The sequence below is a fragment of the Ochotona curzoniae genome, unplaced genomic scaffold (assembly GCF_017591425.1).
Source record: "Ochotona curzoniae isolate NIBS_2020 unplaced genomic scaffold, NIBS_Ocur_1.0 scaffold_4701, whole genome shotgun sequence".
NCBI classification, from domain to species: Eukaryota; Metazoa; Chordata; class Mammalia; order Lagomorpha; family Ochotonidae; genus Ochotona; species Ochotona curzoniae.
In genome coordinates, this window is record NW_024467122.1 from 38980927 (window position 1) to 39007377 (window position 26451).

Below are 26451 nucleotides of genomic sequence, written 5' to 3' on the forward strand. Positions count from 1 at the left end.
CGTGGTCGAGCCCCCACTGGGGTCAAGCCCAGCACTCGGAGGGTTAAACGACGTCCCTCAGGTCAGACGTTTACAAACACTCGGGAGCCGGGCGGGGACCGCGCCCATTACTCTAATGAGAAACAGGCTCCGAAGGGCCGGGGGACCGGAGGAGGGAGGGCTGGCCCGGCGGGCCCGAGCTGCGCCGCGGCGGAGGCGGCCGTCTTCTGTCCCCTCCCCTGCGTCCTCCCTCGGGCCCGCTCAGGAGACCCCTCCAGCCCCCGGGGACCCCGATGACGCGCGGAGCTGCCCCGGCTCCGAGCCCAGGACCGCGACGCGGGGTGGGCGGGACAAGAGGCCAGGCCGGCGGCGGGCAGAGGAGAATGTTCTGAGGGGGAGCCGGAGAGGCGGCCTGGTTTAGATTTTTTTTTTTCTCTTTTTTTAACCCCACTCCTCTTCCCACCTCTTTGGTTGGTCTCCTCTGGTTACATTTCCCTTCCAGTTTCATCTCGGAAATAAAGGAAGGAGGGACTCCCGGGGAGCTAGGCGCGAGGCACACCTCGAGGCCGCGGGGGAGGGTGGCCCGACGACGGCGGCCGGGGGCTGGGGACCCCGAAACCCGGCCCGGCGCCCCCGCGCGCCGTCCATGCCCGGCCCCTCCCGGCGCAGCACGAGCAGACGCGCACATTCTTTGCAAATGTCATATTTCCTTTGATCCTGGGCACTGTTTCTCCATGTGTCTGGCCCCCGCTCCTGCCCAGCCAGCCGCCTCCCCCTCACCTCCCTTTGTTTTCCAGGAGAACCCTCCCCTCCTCCCAGCATCTGGAAGGCCCCGAGGGCTGGCGTGAGCCCTCCCTCTTCCCCTACCCCCAACTCCCCGTGACTCTGGACTCGCTTCTCGGTGACTCAATTTCCCCTCTGCGGGTATGCCTGTGGGGGTGGGTGGGGGTGGCGGTGGGGGGAGCCGGGGGATTGAGTTGCTTCAGCGGCAAGGAGAGAGCCAGAGAGTGGCGTGTGGATTGCCAAGCTTCTCCCGCGGCGGGGAGGGTATCCCTGGGACCCCGATCCCCCTCTCATTCTCCACACCTCCCCCCCCCCACACACACACACCCGCCCGCCCCAGAGGGGGATGGAACATATGACTTTGGGAAAAGTCCTGCCTGCCAGGCGGCGTCGGAGAGCGCGAGGCGCGCGGCGCAGCAGGCTGACGGGGACCCCGCGCGTCTGCCCCCTGGCGCCCGCGGAGGCTCCGCCACTCTTCCTCCGCGTTCGCGCGAGTTCTCGCGCTGCCGGGCCGTGGGCTGAGCTCGGCTGCCCCCTGGCGTGTACACCCCGGCACAGCGCGGCTGGCTCACCTTGGCGGGGCCCGAGAGGGAGTGCAGCGGAGCTGAGACACAAGTGTGAGTCAACGGCCTTGGAGACATCTGTTATTTTTCAGACTACACAAGATGCAAACTGTTATAGACGTCTCAAACCACACAGATGTGTAGTGAGTCCTGGTTGATAGTTCACCATTTTGTGCGCATTTGCTGTCACAGATGTACAAGCATTTTCCTGGGCTTGCTTCTTTCCCTCGCCACACGTAAGAAAAACAGTGATCCGTGGCATGGAAGCACTCAAGTTTCCTGTCGATAAAGTGGCGTTCTTGTACTATCAGTAACGGTTCTGAAACCCAGGACCCCGGAGTCGGGTCCATATTCAGGGTTTAATTCATTATGCTCACATTTTATACTGTGGGATTCTGTCTCGGATTTTCCCCAACAAAGGCAAAGCCTGGAGCCGAGAATGAGATGCAGGTGGTTGGCAGGTGGAAAGCGATTGATTGTCAGAGGATGAGGGGGCCAACATAGTGAGTGACCCCACAAGACTGCAAAAAAAGAAAAAAAGACTGCAGCAAAGAAGCCTATGAACACAAGACAAAAAGGGAAAAAATAAACAGGTTGTTTGTTCATCATTGAAGCTTAGCAGCAGGCCCAGCACAGTAGCCTAGTGGCTAAAGTCCTTGCCTTGAACTGGATCCCATATGGGCACCAGTTCTAATCCCAGAAGCCCTGCTTCCCATCCAGCTCCCTGCTTGTGGCCTAGTAATGCAGTCGAGGATGGCCCAAAACCTTGGGATCCTAGACCCGCGTGAAAGACCCAGAAGAGGCTCCTGGCTTCTGATCAGTGCAGCTCTGGCCATTGTGGTCACTTGGGGAGTGAATCAACAGACAGAAGATCTTCCTCTCTGTCTCTCCTCTCTGTATATCTGACTTTACAATAAAAATAAATAACTCTAAAAAAAAAAAAACCCAAAGAAATTCCCATGGTCCTTTGCAGGAGACTTCATTTCCTATGCACCCCTCTGTCCCTCTGTCCCTCTCTTCCTGTTTGTTTCCAAACTTCTGGCAGCAGCACATGTGCTCTGTCTCTGTTTCTCAAATCCTGCTTGCTCAAGATAAAACAGAAGCTCTTCTGGCAAAGGCAGCAAAGCCGTCTTAACTGTGAAACACCACCAGCTACATGAGTCCTCATCCTGTTTACGAACCCTGACAGATGGTGTGCTCACACAGAACACTCTCGGGTTCTGGCTCAGTTATAGATCCAAGGGAGTGTGACTCATGTGCACTGTCGGCACATTATCTCAATTCTATACCTTGACCCTAAAAAAAAAAATCTGTTTATTGGAAAAGAAGAGTTACAGAGAAAAAAAAGAGAGAAACCCAGTGAGAGAGAGATCTTCTATCCTCTTGTTCACTTCCCAAGTGGCCACAAAGGCTGGTGCTGGCCCAGGCCAAAGCCAGGAGGCAGAGGCATCATCCGTGTCTCCCACATGGCTGCAGGAGCCCAAGCACTTGGGCTACCTTCTGCTGCTTTCCCAGGCACATTGGCAGGAAGCTGGATCAGAAGTGCAACACTCAAACTGTCATCCATTTGGGATACCATGCTGCAGACAGAGGCTTAATGTGCTGGACCATAGTACCAGTCCCTGTAGTTGACTTTCACATTGCTCCAGGCTTTGTATTAGGGTTCTCAGAGAAGCACCAACATGATGTATACAGAGACAAAGATGTGCTCTAAGGAATTGGCTCTCATGATTATGAATACACAGAAATATAGAATCTGCAGTGCAAGACTGTAGACTCAACACTCAAGAAAGCCAATAGCACAGATAAAGCCCAAAGATTGGGGAGTAGGTAGAGAAAGATCCTTTTTTGCTCCATTATGGCCTCCAACAAATTGTATGAGACTCTCTGCTATACTTAAAGTTGGCCAACCTAGTTGTTTGTTTCCTTCATGTTCAAAGCTCTTCAAGTTTACATGTGACATGAACTTCCGCAAGGGTTTCCCACATGCCAGGGGCTTGCTCACCACACCCTCCTTGCCAGCTCTGATGCAAACACAGCCCAGACAGGTAGGCAAGTTAGCCCACCTGCCCAGATGCAATCCTCAACCAATGAATACAGACACTGACAGAGAGAGGAGTGTTTCAGGCTCCCATTTTTTCGTGTGGCTAGTTCTCAAAGACATTCCCGAAATTGGAGCTTCTACTGGGCTGAAACTTCCATCAGCTACAATCTCATGAAACACCGTTTCCTCCTTCCGTATTAACTCTGTTTCCCTCCACTCCTGCTTTCTGAAGTTCCCTTCCCCAAACATACCTGTGTGCAAATCCACTGTCGGGTGACTTCTCTGGAAAACCTGGATTGCTATGCTTTCTCAGTAGTTGCTGATAGATGGCCCTCTCCTCCCCTGGCTAGCCTGGGTCTGCCATTGCTGCTTCAATTTCTCTCACTAGTTTCTCTTCTACAACCTGAGCTTGAAGTCAAGGCAAGGTTTTCTGTCCTCCAACTCCTTCCCTTCTCCAGCCATAGGCCTTCCTGGTTAATTCTACTCATTCCCTGCAACTTGATTCTTACCCTTCTCCTTGTTCTGGTCTCACACTTTCTCCTTGGAGGGCGGGTGGGAAATTCCCTCCAGGCTTCCACACACGTCTCTCACTCAAATACAAACAGTCTCCAACAAGTTCATGAAAGATATTAAAGTATAAGTTTATTTTGAGGTAGACATTTTGGAACTGCATGCATAGTTTTCTCAAAACACACATTTTCCCAGGACTTTTTGAGATTCCCCGGTTCCTAAGCTATTTCCATACCATTCTGTATCACAATTTATGGCATTGCCATTCTCTCAGTGTCCCAGAATAGAAACTGTTCATGCTTCCTCTCTCTCATCTCCAGATCCTTCTATTAATATTTTGGAAATGTCTCTGCGCTGGCTTTCTTCCTCTCCAGCCTCACTGGCATGAACTCTGGAGCCCCATCATCCTCCAAGGAGTTACACTGACATCGTGCGCTCTGGTCTTCCCCTCCTTCACTTCTCCCATTAGGTCTCTTCAGCATTAGCTCTTTTCACTTTGCTGCCACAAGCCGAAGCACCAGACACAGCAAGCCACACAGGAGGTTTTATTCCATCAGGGAAGATGGAATGGAGGCAGAGAGAGACTGGGAATGGAGGCAGAGAGGGAGAGAGAGAGAGAGAGAGAGAGAGAGAGAAGAGAGCGAGGTCTCCTGCCAAAGTAGCAGGAGGGGACTGCAAGAGAAGAGAGAGGGGGAGAGCAAGAGGAAGGTGGCCCCCACACACCAGGAGTGTGCCTTTATGGCTGGGGTGGGTATCACGGAGCTGTAAGGGATTGGTGGGTAGGGCTGTGGGCAGGTCATGAAGAATTAACAGATAGGGCTCTTGGAAGCACAGATTGGTAGGTGCTGGCGGTGGGTGAGAACTAGGGGGAGAGGCCGTGAGGGATTGGTGGATAAGGCCATCAGGTATGGCACCAAGAGGTACAGTGGATTGGTGGGAATGAGGTTACAAAGTAATTCAGACTGATGGAGAAAAAGGTTGCTAGATTCAAAGGATTGGCAGACAACAAAATTTATTTTTGCCTTTTTTTTTCAAGATTTATTTTGGGGGGAAGTCAGATTTACAGAGAATAAAAGATACAGACAGAAAGATCTTCCATCCACTGGTTTACTCCCAAGTGGCCACAAGGGACAAAGCTAAGTCAATCCAAAGCCAGGAGCCAGGAGCTTCTTCTGAGTCTCCCACATAGGTACAAGGTCCCAAGACTTTGGGCCGTCCTTGACTACTTTCCTAGGCCACAAGCAGGGAGCTGGATGGGAAGTGGAACAGCCGGGACACGAACTGGTGCCCAAATGGGATCCAGGAGCATGTAAGGCAAGGATTTAGCCACTAGGCTACTGTGCCGAGCCCAGACAACAAAATTTGAATCTAGGGCCAGGTGCGGTGGCCTAGTGGCTAAAATCCTCACCTTGAATGCGCCAGATCCCATTTGGATGCTGGTTCTAATCCCAGCAGCTCCACTTTCCATCCAGCTCTCTGCTTGTGGCCTGAGAAAGCAGTGGAGGACGGCCCAATGCCTTGGGACCCTGCAGCCACATGGGAAAGCTGGGGGAAGTTCCTGGCTCCTGGCTTCAGATCACCGCAGCACCAGCTGTTGTGGCCGTTGTGGTCACTTGGAGAGTGAATCAACAGGTGGAAGATCTTCTCTGTCTCTCCTCCTCTCTGCACATCTGACTTTTCAATTTAAAAAATAAAATAAAATCTAATTAATCATTCCTTTAAAAATTGTTTGAATCTAGAGGATGTGCAAATCTTAAGGGAACCAAGACCTAGAGGAAGAAAATCCTTAAAATGGTGCCGAGTCAAATTGGCAGGGGTCTTTGGGTCTATCATTTATTTGAGTTACACCTCACAACCCCATCTTTATCCATGCCACAAGCACCACTGGCTCAGTCTTCCCAAATCAACCGGCCCTACACTATTTTTTTTTAAAAGATTTATTTATTTTTTACTTGGAAGTCAGAATTAGAGAGATAGAGAGAGATCTTCCATCTGCTGGTTCACTCCCTAGGGAGTCACAAGGCCAGAGCCAGATATGGGTCCAGAACCAGGAGCCAAGAGCCTCTTCCAGGTCTTTCCCATGGGCACAGGGTTCCAAGGCTTTGGGCAGTCCTCCACTGCTTTCCCAGGCCATAAACAGAGAGCTGGATGGGAAGTGTAACAGCCGGGACTTGAACCAGTGCCCATTTGGGATTTTGGTGCCACAAAATTTCTGTGCCCTTGCTTCTCTTTCTGTTCTCTCCCTTCCCCCCTCTCCCTCCAACCATCCTAACCACAAAGAAAAGAGGCAGGCTCCTTCTGGTGCCAAGCAGACAGAGACGTGAAGGTGCCTAGATTAGACGCCCCTCTGTAGTCACCCAGCTCGTTCAGGAAGATCTGAGGGGTGAGTCATTAAAGGGGTCTCCCAACCCCCCACCACTCCATGAAGGGTGGGAAGAGTAGGGCTGGGAATTGATCTGGAGAAGGAAGGGCAGCTATTTCACACTGAGTCCTTCAGTTTGTTTTCTCTGCCCACACATTTGTGAACTAGAAGTGTTCAAAATCGCACTTGTCACTTACTAAGCATGCAACTTGCATCAGGACCAGAGCATTTTCTTTCTTTTTTTTTTTTTTTCAGGGCTTTATTCTACTTTTATTTGAAAAGCATAATTACAGAGAGAAAGATCTTCCACCTGCTGGTTCATTCTCCAAATGATTGCAACAGCTGGAGCTTGGTTAATCCGAAGCCAGAAGTCAAGAGTCATATGGATGCTAGAGCCCAAGGACTTGGGCCATCCTCTGCTGCCTTCCCAGACCATAAGCAAGGAACTAGGGCAGAAGTGGAGCAGCCAGGACCTGGAACTGGAATGGATAAAAGACACCCATGCTGCAGAGGGTTAGGCTGCACCACAGCACTGACTCCAAGGGGCAGGATTTTTTCAGGCCTTATTCTATCCTGTTCTCACAATAACCCCATCTAGGAGATATTTCATAAACCATTCAAAAAGCCTGGGGAGGCTTGCATTGTGGCATGGTGGGTTAAACTGTCACATACAACATTGGATTTGCATCCCATATTGGAGTACTGATTCCCAATTTCTCCCTGCTAATGCACCTGGGAAAGCAATGGAAGCTGACCCAGATGCTTGGATCCTGCACCCACATGAAAGCACACACACACACACACACACACACTCACAAGCACACGCATACATGCACACACACATTCACACATATATAACACACACACTGCAAACTCAGGCTTTGCTCTTCTGACAAGGCATTCCATTATTTCTGTATGTTACATAGGTATGCCTGGCGCAGCAGAAACCTGTAGTGGCATCAGCTAGAACCTCAGCACAGCTGTGTGAGAACTGAACCCTAGAGCCATAAAGCTCACCTGGCAGGTGTCTGGCTGGAGATCCCCTGGCAGTCAGCAGTGGGTGTCTGGCCTGGAGGGACTCCTTTCGTGGCACCCTCATTGCCCAGCTACACTTAACCACTGCCTAGGGAGACTAGGAAGTACACCTCGAAAGAGAAAAGCGCTAGTTTTCCTTCCGCCTGGTCCGGGCAGTAGGGGCGGGACTGTAGCTTACAGAGAAGGAAGTAGCTGAGTAATTCCCAGCAGCGCGGCAGGAGGGAAGGGGAATAAGTGCTTGACCTTGACTTTTGCAGACCCCCTTCCTGTCTACCCAGAACCCTGGCCGCCTCATCCCCGAGGCTCGCCACCGGCTCCTACTGGCCTGATGTCTTCCGTCAAACTGTGGTGAGTAGGAAGGGGCCTGAGGGTGCGCCTCACGCTTCCCGCCTCGCCGAAGACACCGGTGCTTCGCTGCACCGGGGCCAGTCCCCTCACACCGCGAGTGGGAGGCTGCCGGGAGCGCCCTCAGCCTGGAGCAGTGGAGGAGCCACCGGCACCCGGGTGGTGAGGGATGGAGACTCGGGCTGCTCGTGGGCTCAGACTCTGACCGCTAGTAGGCGGCTAGGGAACTAATGAACCTCCTCTTCTCAGGCCCAACGGTGCCTCTGCCCCACTGGTGGCTCTTGAGGAACTGGAGAAGACCGCGTTCATTGGCCAAGGCGGCTTCGGCGCCGTGTTCCGGGCGCAGCATCGGAAGTGGGGCTATGATGTGGCTGTCAAGATCGTGAACTCGTGAGTGACCTCGGCTGTTGCCCCTTGTCTGGCCTCGGAGGAAGGCGAGGCTGCCGGGCTCTGGGGACTCCAGGCGGGAGAGGACAGGTCCTTCCCTGACCTAGCGCAACCTCAGTTCTCTTTTGGAGCGCAGGGAGAAGATATCCAGGGAGGTGAAGGCCATGGCTGGTCTCCGTAACCAGCACGTGCTGCTCCTGCTGGGGGTCACGGAGAACCTGGAGTGGGACAATGTGTGCGGACCGGCGCTGGTGACCCAGTTCATGGAGAATGGCTCACTGGCAGAGCTGCTGCAGCCCCAGTGTCCCCGGGTCTGGCCACTTCTCTGCCGCCTGCTGCACGAAGTGGTGCTCGGAATGTGTTACCTGCACAGCCTGAACCCGGTACTATTGCACCGGGACCTCAAGCCCTCCAATGTTCTGCTGGACTCGGAATTCCACGCCAAGGTTAGCCCACCCCCCACCCCTGCCCAGAGTCCCCGCCCAATGGTCACCTTGTCTGATGAACAACCTTAGCTTCTGGCTCTGGTCCTAGGGCTACCCAGGGGCCCAAGGTGCAGCCAGGAGTTTGAGCTTCTGCCATTCCACGTGATATATGCCCTGTAGCATTCAACTGCCCCAGCCACCCACCAGGTTCTCCACAGGTCATAGCTGACCTAGCTCCACCCCCCAGGGCACCTAGACTTCCCACCCCAAGGACCCCCTGATTCAACCTCCATGCCCCTGCCCCATCTTTAAGAAATCAGATGGGCCTGTTCTTGGGTCATTTGGGGAGGAGAGGAAAGAAGATTCTGGGCCCTGCCCATCTCTTTCCTTGTCTCCATCTCTTTCCTTTTGCAGTTGGCAGATTTTGGCCTGTCCACATTCCAGGGAAGTTCACAGTCAGGGGTAGGGTCCAGTGAGCCACGGGGCACCCTGAACTACTTGGCCCCGGAGCTGTTAGCTGATGTAAACCGGAAGGCCTCTATGGCCAGTGATGTCTACAGGTAAGACAATCTACCTGGACACAGAGCCCAGCTGTTCACGCTTCTCTGGGCACTTCTCAGAGGGTGGCACGTGACAGAGGTATAGAGCCAGGGTTGGGCCAAGCCTCAGCTTTGTGTCTCCCGCAGCTTTGGGATCCTAATGTGGGCAGTGCTGGCTGGAAGAGAACCTGAGTGTAAGCCTCTACAGAACCTGGAGGGGTCCTGGGCCCCAAATGTCTCTCTCCCCCAAGCTCTCCCTTACCTGTTCCTCCCCTTTGCCCAATACCCCTGCGAGCAGCGTGGCCAATACTCCCTACTCTCCCACCCCAGGGGTGGGTCCCACGTCCCTGCTGCAGGAAGCCCTGTGTGAGAGGCACAACCATCCTCCACTGAACGAGATACCAGCCTCCGGCCCGGAGACTCCCGGCCTGGAGGAACTAAAAGAGCTGCTACAGCGCTGCTGGAGCCACGAGCCTGGAGAACGGCCCTCCTTCCAAGGTGAGCTGGCCATCGTCCCTGCCCTGGCAGCTGGGGAGGTTGGATCCGGTGGTGGGGGTGGGGGAGAAATTCTACTCACCTGGGATCCACTGTCCCTCAGAATGCCAGCCAGAAACCCACAACACCTTTCGTTCGGTGCAGGACAAATTGGACACTGCTGTCTCAATGGTGAGTGCCCGATGGCTGCCCCAAACCCGGAGTCAAGCCATACCAGTGCCTGCCCCACTAGCTCCCCCTGTCTCCGCCACAGGTGAAGGCATTTCTCTCTGAGCAAAGGAGGCTACCTACGCCACAGCCAGGCTCAGGAGGGACACAAATGGGCAAGCCCTGGGGGACCACGGGAAATCAGTGCTCCATGATTTATGAGCTGGGTAGCCTGACTCTGGAGGAGCCACTTACCTCGAAGCTTGAAGCCTACGCCAGCCTTGCCACAAGGGAACAAGAACAGGCTTGGCCGCCCCAGACAGCAGGGACGTCTCTGGACCCAATGGTCCAGCCATCCCAAACCCCAGACAAGCCAAACTCCAGTGGGACTGAGCCCCCAGACCTGCACCCCCAAGGACAGCAGGTGAGACCCTGGCAGTGCCGCAAGACCCTGGGACACCTGCGCGTTCTAGCCTCTTCCTTAGGGTGAACTTGGAACTGAGCAGGTGAGCATCTGAGGAGCCAGACTTTATGACAGGAGGCCTATGTTGTTTGCAGGAACACCACATGTTCTCCAGGAACCCAAGGGCATATCCAAGAGCAGGTACCCAAGCCTCACCCCATCCTTTTGGCTGCTCAATTCTTCCAGCAGCTTCTTCAGGTTCAGTATGTGTAGATCCAGGATGCCTCAGAAGGGAAATGGGAGGAAGGGTTCGGGATAATCTAAACCAAATAAGAAGCTGAGCCCCTCTGGGAGAGGATCCTGCTGAAGTCACCCTTCAATGCCTGAATTTACACATGGTTGCCTGACACTGCCCCCACCCCCAGCACTCCATCTGTGAGCCCCTAAGTTCCATGGTCTCTAGATTGGTCCCAACAAAAGAACAAAATAAGTGCCAGTTGCTGCTCCTTTTGAGCTTCTGCAAAACTAACTCTGGAGAGGGAGGGACGGGGCAGGCATTGCCCATGGCAGAACCACTGCCAGGCTGAGACCCCATACTTGCACTTCTCCCAGGTGAACACAAGGGGCCACTGTTCACCTGCCCTGTGGTTCCTGCTGCCTGTCTCTTCCTGATTGCTCAAACCGCCCCCTCTTCTCCTCCCAGGGGCGCCGTGTATTATCTTAGACAACTGTTCTGCAGTGCAGATTGGAGACAAAAACACACTGACTATACAACAGACAACACCCTTGCCCAAACAGGGCTCCACACCCTCCCACATGGGTAGGGGCTGGCAGCATCCTCACAACTAGATCAAAAGAAAGCCAGAAGCTGAAGGCTGGAGTGTATGTTGTAGTGCAACAGGTTAAGCCACCAGTTCGAGTCCTGGCTGCTCCACTTCCGAGGCTGCCAATGTGTCAGTAAAGCAGTGGAGGATGGAGGATGGTATGAGTGCTTAGGCATCTGCCAATCCAGGCTCCTGACTTCCACCTGACCCAGACCTGGCTGGGCCTGTTCTAGCCATTTCAGGAGTCAACCAACAGATGAACAATCTCTTGAGCTCCACCTTTCAAATCAATAAATCTTTTTTTGTAAAGATTTATTTATTTTAAAAAAGATTTATTTATTTTTATTGGAAACGCAGATATACAGAGAAGAGACAGAGAGGAAGATCTTTCGTCTCATGAGTTACTTCCTAAGCAGCTGCAATGGCTAGAGCTGAGCCAGTCCAAAGCCAGGAGGCAGCAGCCTCTTCTGGGTCTCCCACACGGGTGCAGGGTCCCAAAGATTTGGGCCGTCCTCAACTGCTTTTCCAGGCCACAAGCAGGGAGCTGGATGGGAAGCCAGGCCACTGGGATTAGAACCAGTGCCCATATGAGATCCCACTGATTCAAGGCGAGGGCTTTAGCCATTACGCAATCGTACTGAGCTCTCAAATCAATAAATCTTTATTAAAAGAAGACTAGAGAGAGCCTGGGGCCAGCTTTCTCTAAACTGACTCTAATCTACACCTAGGAGGGAGGGAGAGGGCAAGGATGCACAAAATGGTGATGGAATTTTGGGCCTAAATGTAAGTTTGGTGTCAGCCAGAGGGATGGAGAGGGGAGGGCCCTCAGAGCTGGCAGCCCTGGGAGAAGAAAGCACCATGGGGTGGAGGCAGGAAGTGTGAGGCCAGGGAGGTCAGTGGGTGGCACCGGGGTCAGGGCACAGCTGTGGCAGGAAGGAATCCCAGATGCCTGGCTCCCAGGGGCGCTCTAATCTCAGGGTGGAGCGCTTCCCCTGGAGCCCCGCCTGCGGCCCTAGCTCTTTCAGCAGAGGCTGTGGCCCTGCAGCACCCTCCCCACACTTCTCCTAGGCCTCAGAGACTGGGCCACAGCCAGGTGTGGGTGAGGGGGGCTGCGAGGGAATCCATGCCCCCATGCCTTCACCTCCCTCCACCACCAGCTCTCACACAAGGCCGTCTGATTCTCTACTGGTGTCCGAGAGTGAAAAGTGAGAGGTCCTCAAAGTCAAACACACACACACACACACACACACACACACACACACACACACACACACACACAGAGGTGTCCCCATATGCCAGTGGCTAGGGAAATGGTGTCCCTTGTCCAATCTAAATCCCTGTGCCATCCCGGCATCAGCACCCACACTCTCTCCTCCAGATTCTCACCTAGCTTCTCTCAGGTCCTTGTTCAGCCTCCGCAGGTGCAAGGCTCCCCCACGAAGGGCTCCCCATTCGGCCCACCCAAGCCCCCTCGTGCTGCTCCCACGGCCTACATTCCCCTTCTCAAGAGGGGCCGAGAAACCAACAGGATGGCCTTACGGGAGCTGATCCGAAGTGAGGGAGGCGGCCCAGGGAGTCAGACCCAGCACGGGAAGGGGCCGGGCTGTCTGCTGGGGGAAGTGGGAGGGGGCCGTGGCGCCGGGAGGGAAGCGTCTGTCGCCCAGGGCACTGGAGCCACTCGGAAAGCAGACCACCCCAGCTTCCTAGCCGGCCTGGGCCACCAGGCTGCTGTGGCGTCGTGGGCAGTGAGTTCGGGAGCAAGGGGGAGCGGGGCTGCTGGGTGCCACTCAGCCAAGTCTCGCCCCCCTGATGACGGGGAGGGTTGGGGGAACTAAGCTGGGTGCGTTGAGGGGGAACCCCTCACCACCAGCCGGGAGCCGGCTGGGAATGGGGCTACGTAGCGCGCTGCACACGGGATGACATGGCTGGGAGCAGGTGAGGGCTGCGCGCCCTAGGGCCTCTCTCACTGGGTGGCGGGCCCTCCCCAGGCCGCGGCGACCATGGCGCGCCTCTTCAGCCCCCGGCCACCGCCCAGCGAAGACCTCTTCTATGAGACCTACTACAGCCTGAGCCAACAGTACCCGCTACTGCTCCTGCTGCTGATGATCGTGCTGTGCGCGCTCGGAGCGCTGCTCGCCGTTGCCTGGGCCAGTGGCAGGGTGAGCTGGGCGTGCGACCACTGCCGCGCAGGGAAAAAAGCTGGGAAGGTCCCTTCCAGACATGGGGTTGGGGAACTGGGAGGGGTGTGTCAAGGGTTCGGACCGGTCTTCTTGATCGTGTTTCTCTTTGCTGGGCACGAAGTGTGGAGCCTCGCTGCCAAGAGCGGAGTGACCCTTGAGACGTCACTGGCAGCTCCGGGCCGGGTTCTCCGCATCTTCAGCGAGGGTCCCGTAGATGCTCCTGTGCCCTCCTTTCTCTCCGGGGGTCTTACAGATCCTGTGAGCTGCTGTGGTCCACCGACTCTAGAATTCAATCCAACACCGGATTTTCCAGCTTTCCAGAGGGGAAATTCTACTCAGGCCCCGGGGGAATTCATTTCCTGGCTTTCTCTCCCTAGTAGGGGATGTGGGGCAGTTGTACCCGAAGTATGCCCGAAGACGCCCTCATCCCACTCCCCTACAGTCCCTTTGCAGTATACATTTGGGAAGGATGGAGCTCGTATATTTCATTTCTGGAAACATTTTTTCTTCCCTCCCTTCTCCTAGCCCTTGGAGACAGGGTGTGTGTGTGGGGGGGGGGAATATATCACCGGGCGTGGCCAGTACTTGTTGATTCACCCCAAAGTCCAGGAAGAGGGTAGGAACGAAGGGCGGGGACGGCGGTGGGAGCACTAAGGCAGCGCCGAGAGCAGGTGGCGAGGTCGCGGCCCCGGGCGGCCGGAGACGCGGCGGGTGCCTGGCGCCCTCTGCTGCGCGAGCGCGACACTGCGCGTCCCGAAGCTGGGAGCCGCCTACCCCCAAGAAGGGCCCTGGTGGTGGCAGGCCTCCGTTCCTAAGTGGATTCCTGTGAGCTGAGGTCCATCCTCTTGCCTGGGAGCCCCACACTGGTACTGTGGTTCCCACGTGACAGAAAAGTCATGGAGTCACAAATAATTGGTATGGGATCTGCTGCTATTCTTCCAGGTAGACGTCCCAGGTTGGGAATACAAATCAGATACAGGGTGAACCACAGGAGCCCCCCCGACCAGCAAAGTGTTGACCTCAGGGGAATGGAAAACATAGCTGGACTTGGGACTTTTCAGAATCGGCCTGGAGGGGCTATCTGCTTCCCTCCCAGGCACTACGTGCCTTCTCCCCGTTGCGGGAGCTCCTGGCCCCATACTGCCTCACGCACCGCCTCCCTGCAGGCGCTGGTCTCAGAGCCGAGCTTCCTAACCACCGTGCTGTGCGCGCTGGGCGGCTTCGCGCTGTTGCTGGGCCTGGCTTCCCGCGAGCAGCGACTGCAGCGCTGGACGTGGGCCCTGTCCGGTCTCGTGTGGGCCGCCCTGCTAGCGCTGGGCCACGGCTTCCTGTTCACAGGGGGTGTGGTGAGCGCCTGGGACCAGGTGAGAGGGGGCACCGCGCAGGGGGTGGGAGGGCACGGCCGCCCCACTCCCCAGCCAGCCCTGGAGAGGCGCAACGCCCACCCCGGCCTTCAGCCTTCCGCTTCTGGCCCTCCCCAGGTGTCCTTTTTCCTCTTCGTCATCTTCACGGCGTACACCATGCTGCCCTTGGGCATGCGGGTCGCCATCGCGGCCGGCCTGGCCTCTTCCCTCTCGCACCTGCTGGTCCTGGGGCTGTACCTTGGGCCGCAGCCCGACTCACGGCCCGCGCTCCTGCCGCAGGTGAGCTCGCATCCTCAAGGCCTGGGCTCCTCCTCACCCTGCGCCCCACCTCAGCGCAGCCCCTCTGCGCGCAGGTAGGGCCATGGGGGGAAAGGCCGGGCGCAGGACACCAACCCAAACAGCCCCGCTGGTTCCCGAGACGGTTGAGGAGCCCAGAAGAAGGTTCTGGGCCCCTAGGGAAAGGAAGCCGTGGCTGGCCAGGATGGGGATGGGGTGTCAATATGTGGGTGACTGGGTGATGGAACCTCCACGGGTAAAATCGGAACTTGGGTGGTTCTGTGCGGCGGGAGCGGGTCGGGAAGGAGGATGGTGAGAGGGAGGGCTAAGAGGCCACGTTGGCACAGCGACCGAGAACGTGGAAGATGGGCACCCCTCGTCCCACAATGCTTAGGACCCTCCCTGGCGAGCGGCGTCCTCCCCGACTGCAGCCCCATCCCCACCCAGTCCCGCGCGCTGCGCTGAGCTTGGCGCTCACCCGCAGCTGGCAGCCAACGCGGTGCTGTTCTTGTGCGGGAACGCGGTGGGAGCGTACCACAAGGCGCTGATGGAGCGCGCGCTGCGCGCCACCTTCCGCGAGGCACTCAGTTCCTTGCAGTCGCGCCGGCGGCTGGACACGGAGAAGAAGCACCAGGTCAGCGGGGCGGGAGGCGGGGCGGGAGGCGGGGCCGGAGGCGGGAGGCGGGGCCGGAGCCGGGAGGCGGGGCGGGAGCCGGGAGGCGGGGCTGGAGCCGGGAGGCGGGGCTGGAGCCGGGAGGCGGGGCTGGAGCCGGGAGGCGGGGCAGGATTGCGGGGTGGGAGGCGGGAACAGGGAGGCGGGGCAGGAGGCGGGGCAAGAAATGGGAGGCGGGGCAGGACCTGGGAGGCGGGGCCGGAGGCGGGAGGCGGGGCTGGAAGCGAGGCCGGAGGTGTCAGGCAGGATGCGGGGCTGGAGGCGGAGCGGATTGAGGGGAGGGATGGGAGGCGAGCAGCAGAGAGAGCTGCCAAGGTGACACTCCTCCGCGCGTGGGCCGGGCTTGGGGCAGACCCTGGAAAAGCGCCATCAGAGAGCAGTGAATGGCTTGGGGGGACTGGGGTTCCTGGCTTTCGATCTTACAGTCACCTTCTCCAGGAGCACTTGTTGTTATCCATCCTTCCTGCATACCTGGCCCGCGAGATGAAGGCTGAGATCATGGCTCGGCTACAGGCCGGCCAGGGGTCACGGCCAGAGAGCACCAACAACTTCCACAGCCTCTATGTCAAGAGGCACCAGGGAGTCAGGTAGGAGGCAGGGCTGCTGGAAGGATTGGGTGGCGGACAGAGCTGGTCCCCGCTCACTTGGCATGTCCTGTGCTTGCAGCGTGCTCTATGCCGACATTGTGGGCTTCACCAGGCTGGCCAGTGAGTGTTCCCCCAAGGAGCTGGTGCTGATGCTCAATGAGCTCTTTGGCAAGTTCGACCAGATAGCCAAGGTCAGGCCTCCCCCGCCCCCTGCCAAATGCCAACCCACTGCCCCTCAAACACGCTAGTCTAGAGAGCTCCTTCCCAGAGAAACCCCCACCTTGAAAGAGCCTCTTCCAAGCTGGGTACTGCAGCAGACGTAGGAAACCCTCCCAAACACCGGCTTCACCTGCTGCTCATCCTAGCCTCCTGTCTGGAGGGACCTTGCAACATCTCTGCAGCTGTCCCAACCCTGGGCGTCTCTGGACTCTGCAACTGAATCAGAGATTTTCAGCTGCCCTCGGCAGCCCCAGCCCAGAGCCCAGGGCTGCCTCTGGGCAAGCTATTTTTGTTCCCTCCCCCAGAAACCGTTTCAATCTCGGGCCACTTCCACTTCCCCAAATCTAGGTACCCCTTACCCTGCCCCAACACACACATACACATACATGCCCAAACCGGGCAGTCACAGAAGTATCTCCTGAGAAAGATGTCTCTATGGAAGACTCAGTCAGCCCCGCGTCAAGTTAAAGGAAATCCCAGGCATGCCCAAACTAGAAAAGCCTTCCACACATCCCTCCCCACTTCCCCACCTTCTGGCCTCTAACCAGTTTCAAATTCCTACACACGGGCACACACGCATACTCCCAGGAGCACGAATGCATGCGGATCAAGATCCTAGGCGACTGTTACTACTGTGTCTCTGGGCTGCCCCTCTCGCTGCCAGACCACGCTATCAACTGCGTGCGCATGGGGCTGGACATGTGCCGGGCCATCAGGTCAGCTGACATGGAGAGAGAGGAGGAGTATAGCGAGATGGAGGTGGGAGGGGCAGGAAAGGTGGTGGAAGAAGCTGGTGGTGAGGAAGGGGTGTGGCCTAGGAGGGTGGGACTGGAGACTACTACTCATTTGGTTCCCCCCCCCCACCCCTACCCCCACTACCACTCTGCTCAGGAAGCTGCGGGCAGCCACTGGGGTGGACATCAACATGCGTGTGGGCGTGCACTCAGGCAGCGTGCTCTGCGGAGTCATTGGGCTGCAGAAGTGGCAGTACGACGTCTGGTCCCATGACGTCACGCTGGCCAATCACATGGAGGCAGGCGGTGTGCCAGGGTAAGGCCTAGGGCCCCAGCAGTTGCCCCAGGAAGCCACCCAGGCCTCCTGCCTGCTGTTGCCCTTTACGCAGCTCCTCAGCAGAGTACAGCCCCAGGAAGATTCTGAAGGCATGGGGTGGGAGGGGGGTGTTTCTTTAAGCCCCTGCCCCCTGCAGAAATGAGAGGTTGGGAGGTCCATCCCGCTGACTTGCACCACCCCCTCCCTTCAGACGGGTACACATCACGCGGGCCACCCTGGCCCTGCTGGCGGGGGCTTACGCAGTAGAGGATGCAGCCATGGAACACCGGGACCCATACCTTCGAGAACTAGGGGAGCCTACCTACCTGGTCATCGATCCCCGGGTAAAGCCTAGCCTGGACTCACTCCACCCTGACACATACACCAGGCTGGCCCACACCAACCAGCCCACAGACAACATACCTGATCTCTTCTGCCAGAGAAGGGGTCTTGGCTCCCAGGGGGCGCTGGGGATGGGGAGCAAATGGAAGGAGATGAGCCTCCGCCTAGGCGTGCAGGAACTGAAGGGCGCCTGTGACTCCACTGTCCCCTCCCTGTGCTGCAGGCTGAGGAGGAGGAGGATGAGCAGGGCACTGCGGGGGGGCTCCTGTCCTCTCTGGAAGGCCATGAGATGCGCCCGTCGCTGCTGATGACCCGCTACCTGGAGTCGTGGGGCGCAGCCAAACCTTTTGCCCACCTGAGCCACGTGGACAGCCCCGTGTCTACCTCCACACTGCTCCCGGTAGGTGCTCCTCCACCATGAGTGCAGGGAAACTTCCTGTGTGGCCCTCAGGCTCCACCCCAGGCTCCCAGTCTCTGCCACCCTGGAGGCACTGGCTTCCTTTTTGACACCTCAAGATCATGAACTGTCCAGCTGCCCCAGGCATGACTCCAGCCCTTCCCTCCGGAGAGAGAACAAAGATGATCATCCCCAGCTTGGTCTGCACAGACACCTCCATCCCCCACTAGACTAGCAGAGCTGCAGGCCCCAGTCAGGCCTCTAACTGAGGCCTGTTGCACTCATGCTTTATTACACTCAGCGCTGGCAACAGCACTCTCTCTGGGGCCCTAGACAGAATCTCCCCTGCCAGCTGGCTCCTGCCAGATCCCTCCTCGCTTCATACAGGGACTGGGGTTCTGTCCGCAAACACAGGTCGCAGGATCAGGCCCAGTCCACTTGGCCTGCTCTCCCCAGTCTTACTCAGTCTCCAGCCAGCACTCCTAGACACTTTCCTGCAGATCGCCACAGAATCTTGTCTTCTGGGCACAGCTGGTTAGTTTCTCCATGTCCCATCCTCTTACACCCAGCAGGCAGTAAGACCAAAGATTAGCAGATGCTGGGGCACGGAGGGGCAACTAGAGCGGCTTTGGTAGTGTTGGGGCAATGAGGTCTTTAATTCTAAGCTCAACAGGGAGTTGGGGAGAAGCAGGGAGGTTAGGCTGGTGGGTGGGACAGAAAGGAAGAACCCAAGGCCCAGCAGACTATGGCAGGAGGGAGCCTCCAGGGTGGGGTGACTCATGTATGGAGTCCCCCATGATCCAAAGGACTGTGATGTGACCTGGAGTGCCATTCCTCCTGCCACAGCCCATGCCAGACCTCCCTCCACTGCCACGTGGCTGGGGCACACTGGGATGAAGGGAGAAAGCCTGGCTTCAAGGGTGTCTCCTGGGATAGAGTGTGGCCAACATACGTGTCACATCTCAGCCCCTGGAGGGTTCAAGCTCCAGAGAATCACCTCTCTCTGCTCAATAGCTGGGCATTCTGGGGAACAGTGTTGGTGGCCATATCGGGGATCAGCCACTCACCCTTTTCATGTCTCGTGAGCACGCACTCCGGGGAGGCACTAGGCTAGTTTTTAATGGCATAGAAAGGAGTGAGGTGTTTTCCTTGCCTCCATATACCTTACAGGCATGGGGCGGGGGCAGGCAGGTGGTTTGGAAGATGTTAGATCTAGGCATAACTGCACAGACAGGCTACTTGGACAAGCCCTTCCCTCCCAGAATTCCTGCTCCTTCTCCCTTCCACACACTCCAGATCTTAGATTTGTGGGTGATGTGGCCCTGGGACACCACTTCTTCCTTCATATGACCCAGAGAGATCTGGGATGATTCCCTATGGAAAAGTAAGTAGGACACTCCAGTGAAGTGATAGAAACTGAAAAAGTAAATGGTATAGACCAGTCAGTGAAGACTGTGGGCAGGATTTGGTAGGAGAGAGAAGACACAGAAGCAAGGGAGGCAGCCAGGTCAGATGCCCATGGTTAAGGGTATGTATAAGGCCTGAAGTGTCCATCTCACAGCAGAGGCAGTGCACACCGGCTCCCCCTCAACACAATGTGCTTTCCCAACAGGAGAAGGCCTTGGCTTCCTTCAGCCCCCAGTGGAGTCTGGATCGGTAGGATGCCATGGTGTCCTTGACAGTGGGGCTGCCTGGGTTACCCCCTCCACCCTCCCCGAGCCTGCTGCTGCTTGGCCAGATGCTTCTGAGGGTCTCCGTGTTGACAGGCTTGGCTGTCACTGTGCAGGAGCCGTACCCCACGCGGACTAGATGAAGAACTGGACACTGGGGATGCCAAGTTCTTTCAGGTCATTGAACAGCTCAACTCTCAGAAGTACGGAAAGTGAAGAGAGCTGGGAGAGCTGGGGGTGCTTTGCAGGAGGGACACGAGGGGCTGCTGCACTGACCCCCCTCCTCCTGCCCCCGCCCTGCTCTCTTCCTCTTGGTGCCGTCTGTCTGATCACCCACCAGACAATGGAGGCAGTCAAAGGACTTCAATGCCCTGACGCTGTACTTCCGGGAAAAAGAGATGGAGAAAGAGGTGGGCTATCATCAGGGGGTGGGGAGCAGCAGAGGATTCCTCAACTTGGCCCTGGGCACAGGACGGTCCTGGAGTCCCTGCTCACCAGACCTTGCTCCCTTGGGTTTCTGGGGTTATGCCTCTCTTTCTCTGAATGGAAAGTCACCCTATAGGCTAGGTTCTCAGGTTATGGGAGGGCAGCTCCTTGGAGAATCTGACCTGGTGTTGGAGGGAGGGGGAAGCCCTCTGATTGTCCTTGAAGGCTTGATGCCCCTAACCCCCTCCCTTCCAGTACCGACTCTCAGCACTCCCTGCCTTCAAATACTACACAGCCTGCACCTTCCTGGTTTTCTTCTCCAATTTCATCATCCAGATGCTCGTGACAGACAGGTGAGGTCATTTGCAGGTGTTAGGAGGGGTAAGGACTTGTTCAGAACCCATCCAGGTAGATGAGCAGTGGTGGTCCTAGGGCCCAGAGAGCCACTGCTGTAATTTAAGTCATCCTCAAGGAGAGTCCCTTCTTGACAGGCTTCTGCTTGTCCCCATCACTGTCCTAGACCCTTCAGCATTTCCAAGTTAACAGGACCTTGTATATTTTGTCAGCCTGGATCCTAGGGCCACTCTCTTCCCATGCCATTTCCCAACCAGATGCCACAGCACCCGCCAACACATAGGGTACCCCAAGGCCTCCCTCTTGTCTCCTTCTAGGCCCCCAGCTCTGGCCATCACCTACAGCATCACCTTTCTACTCTTCCTTCTCCTCCTCTTTGTCTGCTTCTCAGAGTACCTGACGGTGAGTTGGGATGGGGGTGAGAGTGGTAGGATGGGGAATGAGAGTGGTGGGATGGGGGATGAGAGTGGGGGGATGGGGGGTGGGAGTGGTAGGATGGGGGGTGGGAGTGGTGGGCTGGATCTGGAGCTGTGGCCCAAATAAGGCCCCTCACCTCAGACACAGGGCTATGACCTTTATATTCCTTCTGCAGAAGTGTGTCCTGAAGGGCCCCAAGATGCTGCATTGGATGCCTGCACTATCCAGCCTGGTAGCAACACGCCCTGGCCTTCGAGTGGCCCTGGGCACTGCTACTATTCTCCTTGTCTTCATCATGGCCATTACCAGCCTGGTGAGGATTCAGGGGAGGGCCACGTGGGACCTGCCAGGGACTAACAGGGGATACCTTAGGTCAGGAGAGCAGCTGGACTAAGGCCAGGAGAGGCTAGACATGTTCCCAATCCAAGAAAATGTCATTCAGTGTCTACCATTCTAATGGTGGACATCTTTTCCATTGCTTTCTGTGCAGGATTTTTTTTTTTGGTAGGCATTTTTTATTTGATTTGCGTAGCTGATTCTTTTCTAAACTTGGGACCATTCCCCTAATTCTAACCCTGGAAGGTTCCTGGCACTCATTGCCCAGCCAAGTGTAACTTGAACAGGAAGCTAAGGGACTCTGGCAGCACTGAGGCTCCCTTCTCCATCTGAGTTGGCACAGTCTACCCCAGATTGAATGAAGGAGACTGGCCCAAACTTGCCCCTGGCCTGGCCAAAAGCCAGCCCACATCTTCTTTTATCCTCTACAGTTCTTCTTACCAGTGTCGCTGGATTACCTTGCCTGGGCTCCCAATGTATCCTCCATGACTTTCAACCTCTCCTGGGACTGCCCTGGTGCCCTACCTCTTGTCAGTGTCCCGGTAAGTGTTCTTGCACAGAACCTGAAACTCTTTCCCCACACTTCCTTACCTTCCACGTGCATCTGTGTGAGAGAGGAAGACTGCCTATTGCCCAAGGCAGGCCCTGAGAGAAGCAGGCAGGGAACCCTTGGGGGTGCCTGACCCCTGCCTGAGGGGCAGGTGGCAGGTGCACGCCTGAGCACCTTGCCTGGTGCCCTAGTACTCCATGCACTGCTGCGTGCTGGGCTTCCTGGCCTGCTCCCTCTTTCTGCACATGAGCTTCGAGCTGAAGCTGCTGCTGCTCGTGCTATGGCTAGTGGCCTGCTGCTCCGTCTTCCTGCACTCCCACGCCTGGCTATCCGACTGTCTTACTGCACGCCTCTACGTGGGATCCTTGGGGCCCAGGTAGGTGTGGCTACAGCACAGGCCCTCGGGAATGGGTGGGTAAGAGGGCATGTGGCAGAGCCCATTGACTCGAATCACCTGCAGGACAAAAGTGGAGGGAAGCTTGGTGCTGGGAACAGAGAGGGGACAGCAGAAAGGGGCAGAGCAAGGGACAACCCTGGTCCCTGCCTCCATAGGCCGGGAGTGCTGAAGGAGCCCAAGCTGATGGGAGCCATCTCCTTCTTCATCTTCTTCTTCACTATTCTTGTCCTGGCCCGGCAGGTGAGTCACCCAGCTCAGTGGCTACATCCTGGCAAGTCTTTCCTTAGGCACAAGGAGTTGGAGTCTCCGCATTTGGGACTAGGGTTCCTGCATTATGGACTCAGCCACTCTTGTCTCCAGGGCAGAACCCAAGTGGTAGGGTCAATAGAATCTTCTAGGCAGGCATGCCTGCTCCCTTCTTGGTCCTTCACTCCCCAAAGAAATCTGCCCTGCCCTCTCTCCAGCCATCCTATCCCCATCTGGGAAAGTGTGCCCAGACTTCAAGGTCTGCAAACCCTAATCTGGATCTTGCTTCAGGAGCAGTCTCTCACCAAGGACAACTGCCCCCCCATCTTTTCTCTAAATTGGAGGGGGCAAAGGCTGGGAGGGGGGAGATGCACCCTCCATGCACACACACACCTGTCATGACATTCCATAGAATGAGTACTACTGCCGCCTGGACTTCTTGTGGAAGAAGAAGTTGAGGCAAGAGCGGGAAGAGACAGAGATGATGGAGAACCTGACGCGGCTGCTCTTGGAGAATGTGCTGCCAGCACATGTGGCCCCCGAGTTCATCGGCCAGAAACGGCGCAATGAGGTGAATGCAGACCCCAGGTGCCCAGGGCTCCAGATGCTCTGGGATCCAGTGCAGATCAAAGCTGAGACCCTTCACTCAAACTCTCTGGACCTGCCCCACCCCCCGACCCACCATGGGACACAGGAGGCTGCCTCAGCCTCTGCCCTTGTCGGGTACTCTGTTTTCCCAAGACCCCAGGCTCTGTCTCAGGGTTGCTGTGTTTCAAGGTTACTCTTGAAAGGTGTGTTTTTCCCTTTTTCAATTTAGCTATCTGAAAGGCAGAAGGAAGTAAGTAATACCCAACTGGCCAAGGCTGGACTAAGCTCCGCCAAAGCCAGGAGCTTCGTTTGGGTCTCCCATGTGGTTTTGTGGGCCCCAGCACTTAAGCATCTTCTTTTCTAGGCCATAAGCAGAGAGCTGGACTGGAAGTGGAGCAGCCAGGACTCAAACTGGCACCCACATGGTATGCTGGCTTTGTCAGCAAAGGCTTAATCTGTCACACCACATCACTGGCCCCAGAATGATTTTTTCCAGCTGTCAGCCGCTTTGTACCTTTCAGATGCCTAGTCACCTGTAGATGAGAGGTCATCTGTTCCTCTAGACTTGTGCTATGCAATATGGCAGCTACTAGGCAGGTGGCTACTTGAGTTACTTGCAATAAAAAAAAAATCCAGTCCTTCAGTGGCACTTGCCACACATTTCATGTGCTCAGTAGTCACATATGGCTGGTGGCCACCATGTCAGCTGCACGTTTATGAAGCATCTCCCTCATCACAGAGCTTTTCACTGGTACTGCTCTAGACCCTGAACAACTTGCTCAAAGTAACTTGTGTATTTGGCTATCTCATTTGCACCACCCTACCTGGTGATTAGTATGGAAATGTCCTATCCTGAGGGATACTACAAGAGAAACAGCTGGTCACAGCCTTGCTACCACACTGCCTGCCATCTGTGCTCAAGACCTGTATTTCCATTCTCCCAGGTTCTTCTCTTACAGACCCAGGGACTCTTGTTGTTGCCATGCTGTTTCCTCTCCACATTGATTGGCTATTAGAAATCTCAGAGCTTGGGGCCGGCACTGTGGCAAAGCTGGTAAAGCTGCTGCCTGTGGCACTAGCATCCCTTATGGGCATTAGCTCAAATCCTGGCTGCTCCACTTCCAATCCAGCTCCCTGCTAATGCGCCTGGGAAAACAATTGAGACTGGCCCAAGTTCTTGGGCCCCTGCATCCACATGGGAAACCTGGATGATGCTCCTCCTGGTTCTGAACTGGCTCAGCTCCAGTTGTTATGACCTTAAGGGAATGAATATGCAGATGGAAGAGCTCTCTCCCTCTCTGCAACTCTTCTTTTCAAATAAATAAATCTTAAAAAAAAAAAAAAGCTGAGAGCCAAGAACTAAAGCTCAAGAGACTTCATGGGCATACATATTATAAATTCATGTCATGTCTCATTCCATCTTTATCACCCTACCCTTATTTTTCCTCTGCTTGATTGGACTGTGTAAGCTGATTTAACATCCCTCAGCAATTCGAAAGGATATAAGAAGCAACTCCTATCAACACGATCACAGTTGTAGGCGTGACTCCTTTTCTGTGTCTGTGAGGTAGTCCTAGCCCCAGACCTCCAAGAATCACTATGAGACCTAATGTTTGACCACTGAGCCACAGTCCTGGGGTATCCCAGCCCTCCTCCTGTCTCCCCTTTCCAGTCATTCCTCAGCAGGGCACTGGGAATGTGGAGATTGGGAACGGGGAGATGGCAGCATGCAGCCCTCATCCCAGCCCCTGCTGCCCACCCCCAGGACCTCTACCACCAGTCCTACGAGTGTGTGTGTGTCCTCTTCGCCTCCATCCCAGACTTCAAGGAGTTCTACTCAGAATCCAATATCAACCATGAGGGGCTCGAGTGCTTGCGGCTTCTCAACGAGATCATTGCAGATTTTGATGAGGTGACTGATGTCCTGGAGTCCAGGGACCTGGCTCTCCTGGCCAGTCCTCCCCTCTCCTTCTCTGATGCCCCCAGTTGTGCCCATCACCATCCTTTTCCTTCCTGCAACCATTCCTAAGCCCAAAGCCTGATCCTTTAGCTCCCAGGTTACCTGTTGCTGGGAGGGGATGGGGAAAGAAAGAGACTGAAGGTTCAGCCTCTTTCCTGCACAGCTGCTTTCCAAGCCCAAGTTCAGTGGGGTGGAGAAGATCAAAACCATTGGCAGCACCTACATGGCAGCCACGGGCTTGAATGCCACCTCTGGGCAGGATGCACCACAGGGACAGCAGCCGGTATGCATATCCCCATACCCACCGACCCTACCACTTCTGGGCTCTCACCAGTGGTTCCACGGTGGGACCCTCACTAGTGTCCTTCCTTCCTCATGGGCAGGCCCATTGCCAGGAAGCCGAGCGCAGCTGCAGCCACTTGGGCACCATGGTGGAATTTGCAGTGGCCCTGGGGTCTAAGCTGGATGTCATCAACAAGCACTCGTTCAACAACTTCCGCCTGCGCGTAGGTGAGGGCCCTCCTCTGCTGGGCAGTCTGCTGCCTCCTCCCCTCCGCAGGCTCTACCCACTCCAGATCCTCTGTGGGCTGCTCCCAAACCCTTCCCGGACACTCCCCTGCAGATGGGCAGGCAGCTGATGGGCCAGGAGCCTCACAGCTCCCACATGCTTTCCCCCAAGCCACACCCCAATCCAGCCCCAGGGCACCCGGAGGTCCTCTCCTTCCTCCCAATTCCTTGTGCTTCCTCTCCTCTTCCTGCCCTCCTCGGAGCTGCCCCCACCAAGGCTCCCTTGTTCACCACATCTTTTGTCAGGGTTGAACCACGGACCAGTAGTGGCTGGAGTGATCGGGGCCCAGAAGCCACAGTACGACATCTGGGGCAACACGGTGAATGTGGCCAGTCGCATGGAGAGCACAGGCATCCTGGGCAAAATCCAAGTGAGGGGCCCCTGCTGGAGATCTACCTGGAATGGGGATAAGGGCAGGGCTCCTCCCAGGGCTCACTCAACGTCTTCCAATCACAGGTGACCGAGGAGACAGCCCAGGCCCTGCAGTCACTGGGCTACACCTGCTACATTCGGGGCATCATCAAGGTCAAAGGCAAAGGGCAGCTATGCACCTACTTCCTGAACACAGACTTGGCACGAACTGGACCTCCCTCGGCCACCCTAGGCTGAGGCACCGCCTCCTAGATCCTCAATAAAAGGACACTGAGAGGTGTGAAGCCAGTTGGTGTCAGAAGCTGCTGATCCAGCTGGAAAGCACCTTCCCTGAGCCAGTCAGCAGGGCGGCTTTTTCCCCCCAGGCCCAATGAGTGTGTTGGAAGAGAGCAGTCTTTTCACAGGCTCCAGGGAGGGCCTTAGCCTTCCTGCCAAGCCACTTCCTGTCTCGTGCACCCTGGAAGAATAAAGGGATTTGGCTACAAACTCAAGAATCCATCCTCTCCTGCTCCCTGCCCACACAGCCCAGAAGGAAGCTCCAGGGAAATTACTTTTATTCATTGGGCGAACACTGCAGAAGCACCTAGCATAGGCTTGCTATGCAAAGAGACCAGAGGCATGGGGACAAGCTAGGTGCC

General features: G+C 56.1%; 2 protein-coding genes and 1 long non-coding RNA gene across 4 annotated transcripts; all 3 read left to right on the forward strand.

Moving 5' to 3' along the window:
- Positions 1-973: 973 nt before the first annotated feature.
- Positions 974-12723, forward strand: LOC121149209. Its single transcript, XR_005882625.1, has 3 exons — positions 974-986; positions 11725-11733; positions 12386-12723. It is a non-coding gene; the product is annotated as an uncharacterized LOC121149209 (long non-coding RNA).
- On the forward strand, positions 7487-10965 carry RIPK3 (receptor interacting serine/threonine kinase 3). The gene is made up of 10 exons (XM_040969693.1): positions 7487-7624; positions 7871-8011; positions 8145-8454; positions 8848-8993; positions 9120-9166; positions 9303-9470; positions 9571-9638; positions 9721-10038; positions 10173-10218; positions 10721-10965. Exons 1-10 carry the CDS (start codon positions 7605-7607, stop codon positions 10864-10866), a joined length of 1410 nt encoding a protein of 469 aa, XP_040825627.1. The 5' UTR covers positions 7487-7604; the 3' UTR covers positions 10867-10965.
- A 47-nt stretch (positions 12724-12770) lies between the features above and the next one.
- Positions 12771-26252, forward strand: ADCY4 (adenylate cyclase 4). 2 transcript variants are annotated; one of them, XM_040969024.1, is made up of 25 exons: positions 12771-13000; positions 14188-14385; positions 14503-14664; positions 15146-15295; positions 15773-15921; positions 16001-16112; positions 16729-16856; positions 17032-17190; positions 17402-17534; positions 17756-17932; positions 19542-19585; positions 19716-19802; positions 19940-20009; positions 20281-20378; positions 20697-20781; positions 20972-21109; positions 21564-21686; positions 21874-22058; positions 22235-22319; positions 22738-22896; positions 24679-24825; positions 25037-25156; positions 25269-25383; positions 25687-25811; positions 25898-26252. In XM_040969024.1, exons 1-25 carry the CDS (start codon positions 12842-12844, stop codon positions 26048-26050), a joined length of 3261 nt encoding a protein of 1086 aa, XP_040824958.1. In that variant the 5' UTR covers positions 12771-12841; the 3' UTR covers positions 26051-26252. The 2 variants fall into 2 exon arrangements, with proteins under 2 accessions (XP_040824958.1, XP_040824957.1); XM_040969023.1 differs by having other exon boundaries at positions 21564-21674.
- The last annotated feature ends 199 nt before the right edge of the window (positions 26253-26451 follow it).

Excerpts from the sequence above, each read along its gene's own strand:
- ADCY4 (XM_040969024.1), top strand. The coding sequence starts at position 12,842 with ATGGCGCGCCTCTTCAGCCCCCGGCCACCGCCCAGCGAAGACCTCTTC. Across the intron at positions 21,110-21,563 it reads TCATGGCCATTACCAGCCTG|TTCTTCTTACCAGTGTCGCT; the intron begins GTGAGGATTCAG and ends TATCCTCTACAG. Across the intron at positions 25,384-25,686 it reads CAACTTCCGCCTGCGCGTAG|GGTTGAACCACGGACCAGTA; the intron begins GTGAGGGCCCTC and ends ATCTTTTGTCAG.
- RIPK3 (XM_040969693.1), top strand. The coding sequence starts at position 7,605 with ATGTCTTCCGTCAAACTGTG. Across the intron at positions 8,455-8,847 it reads ACTCGGAATTCCACGCCAAG|TTGGCAGATTTTGGCCTGTC; the intron begins GTTAGCCCACCC and ends TTCCTTTTGCAG. Across the intron at positions 10,219-10,720 it reads AAGGGCATATCCAAGAGCAG|GGGCGCCGTGTATTATCTTA; the intron begins GTACCCAAGCCT and ends TTCTCCTCCCAG.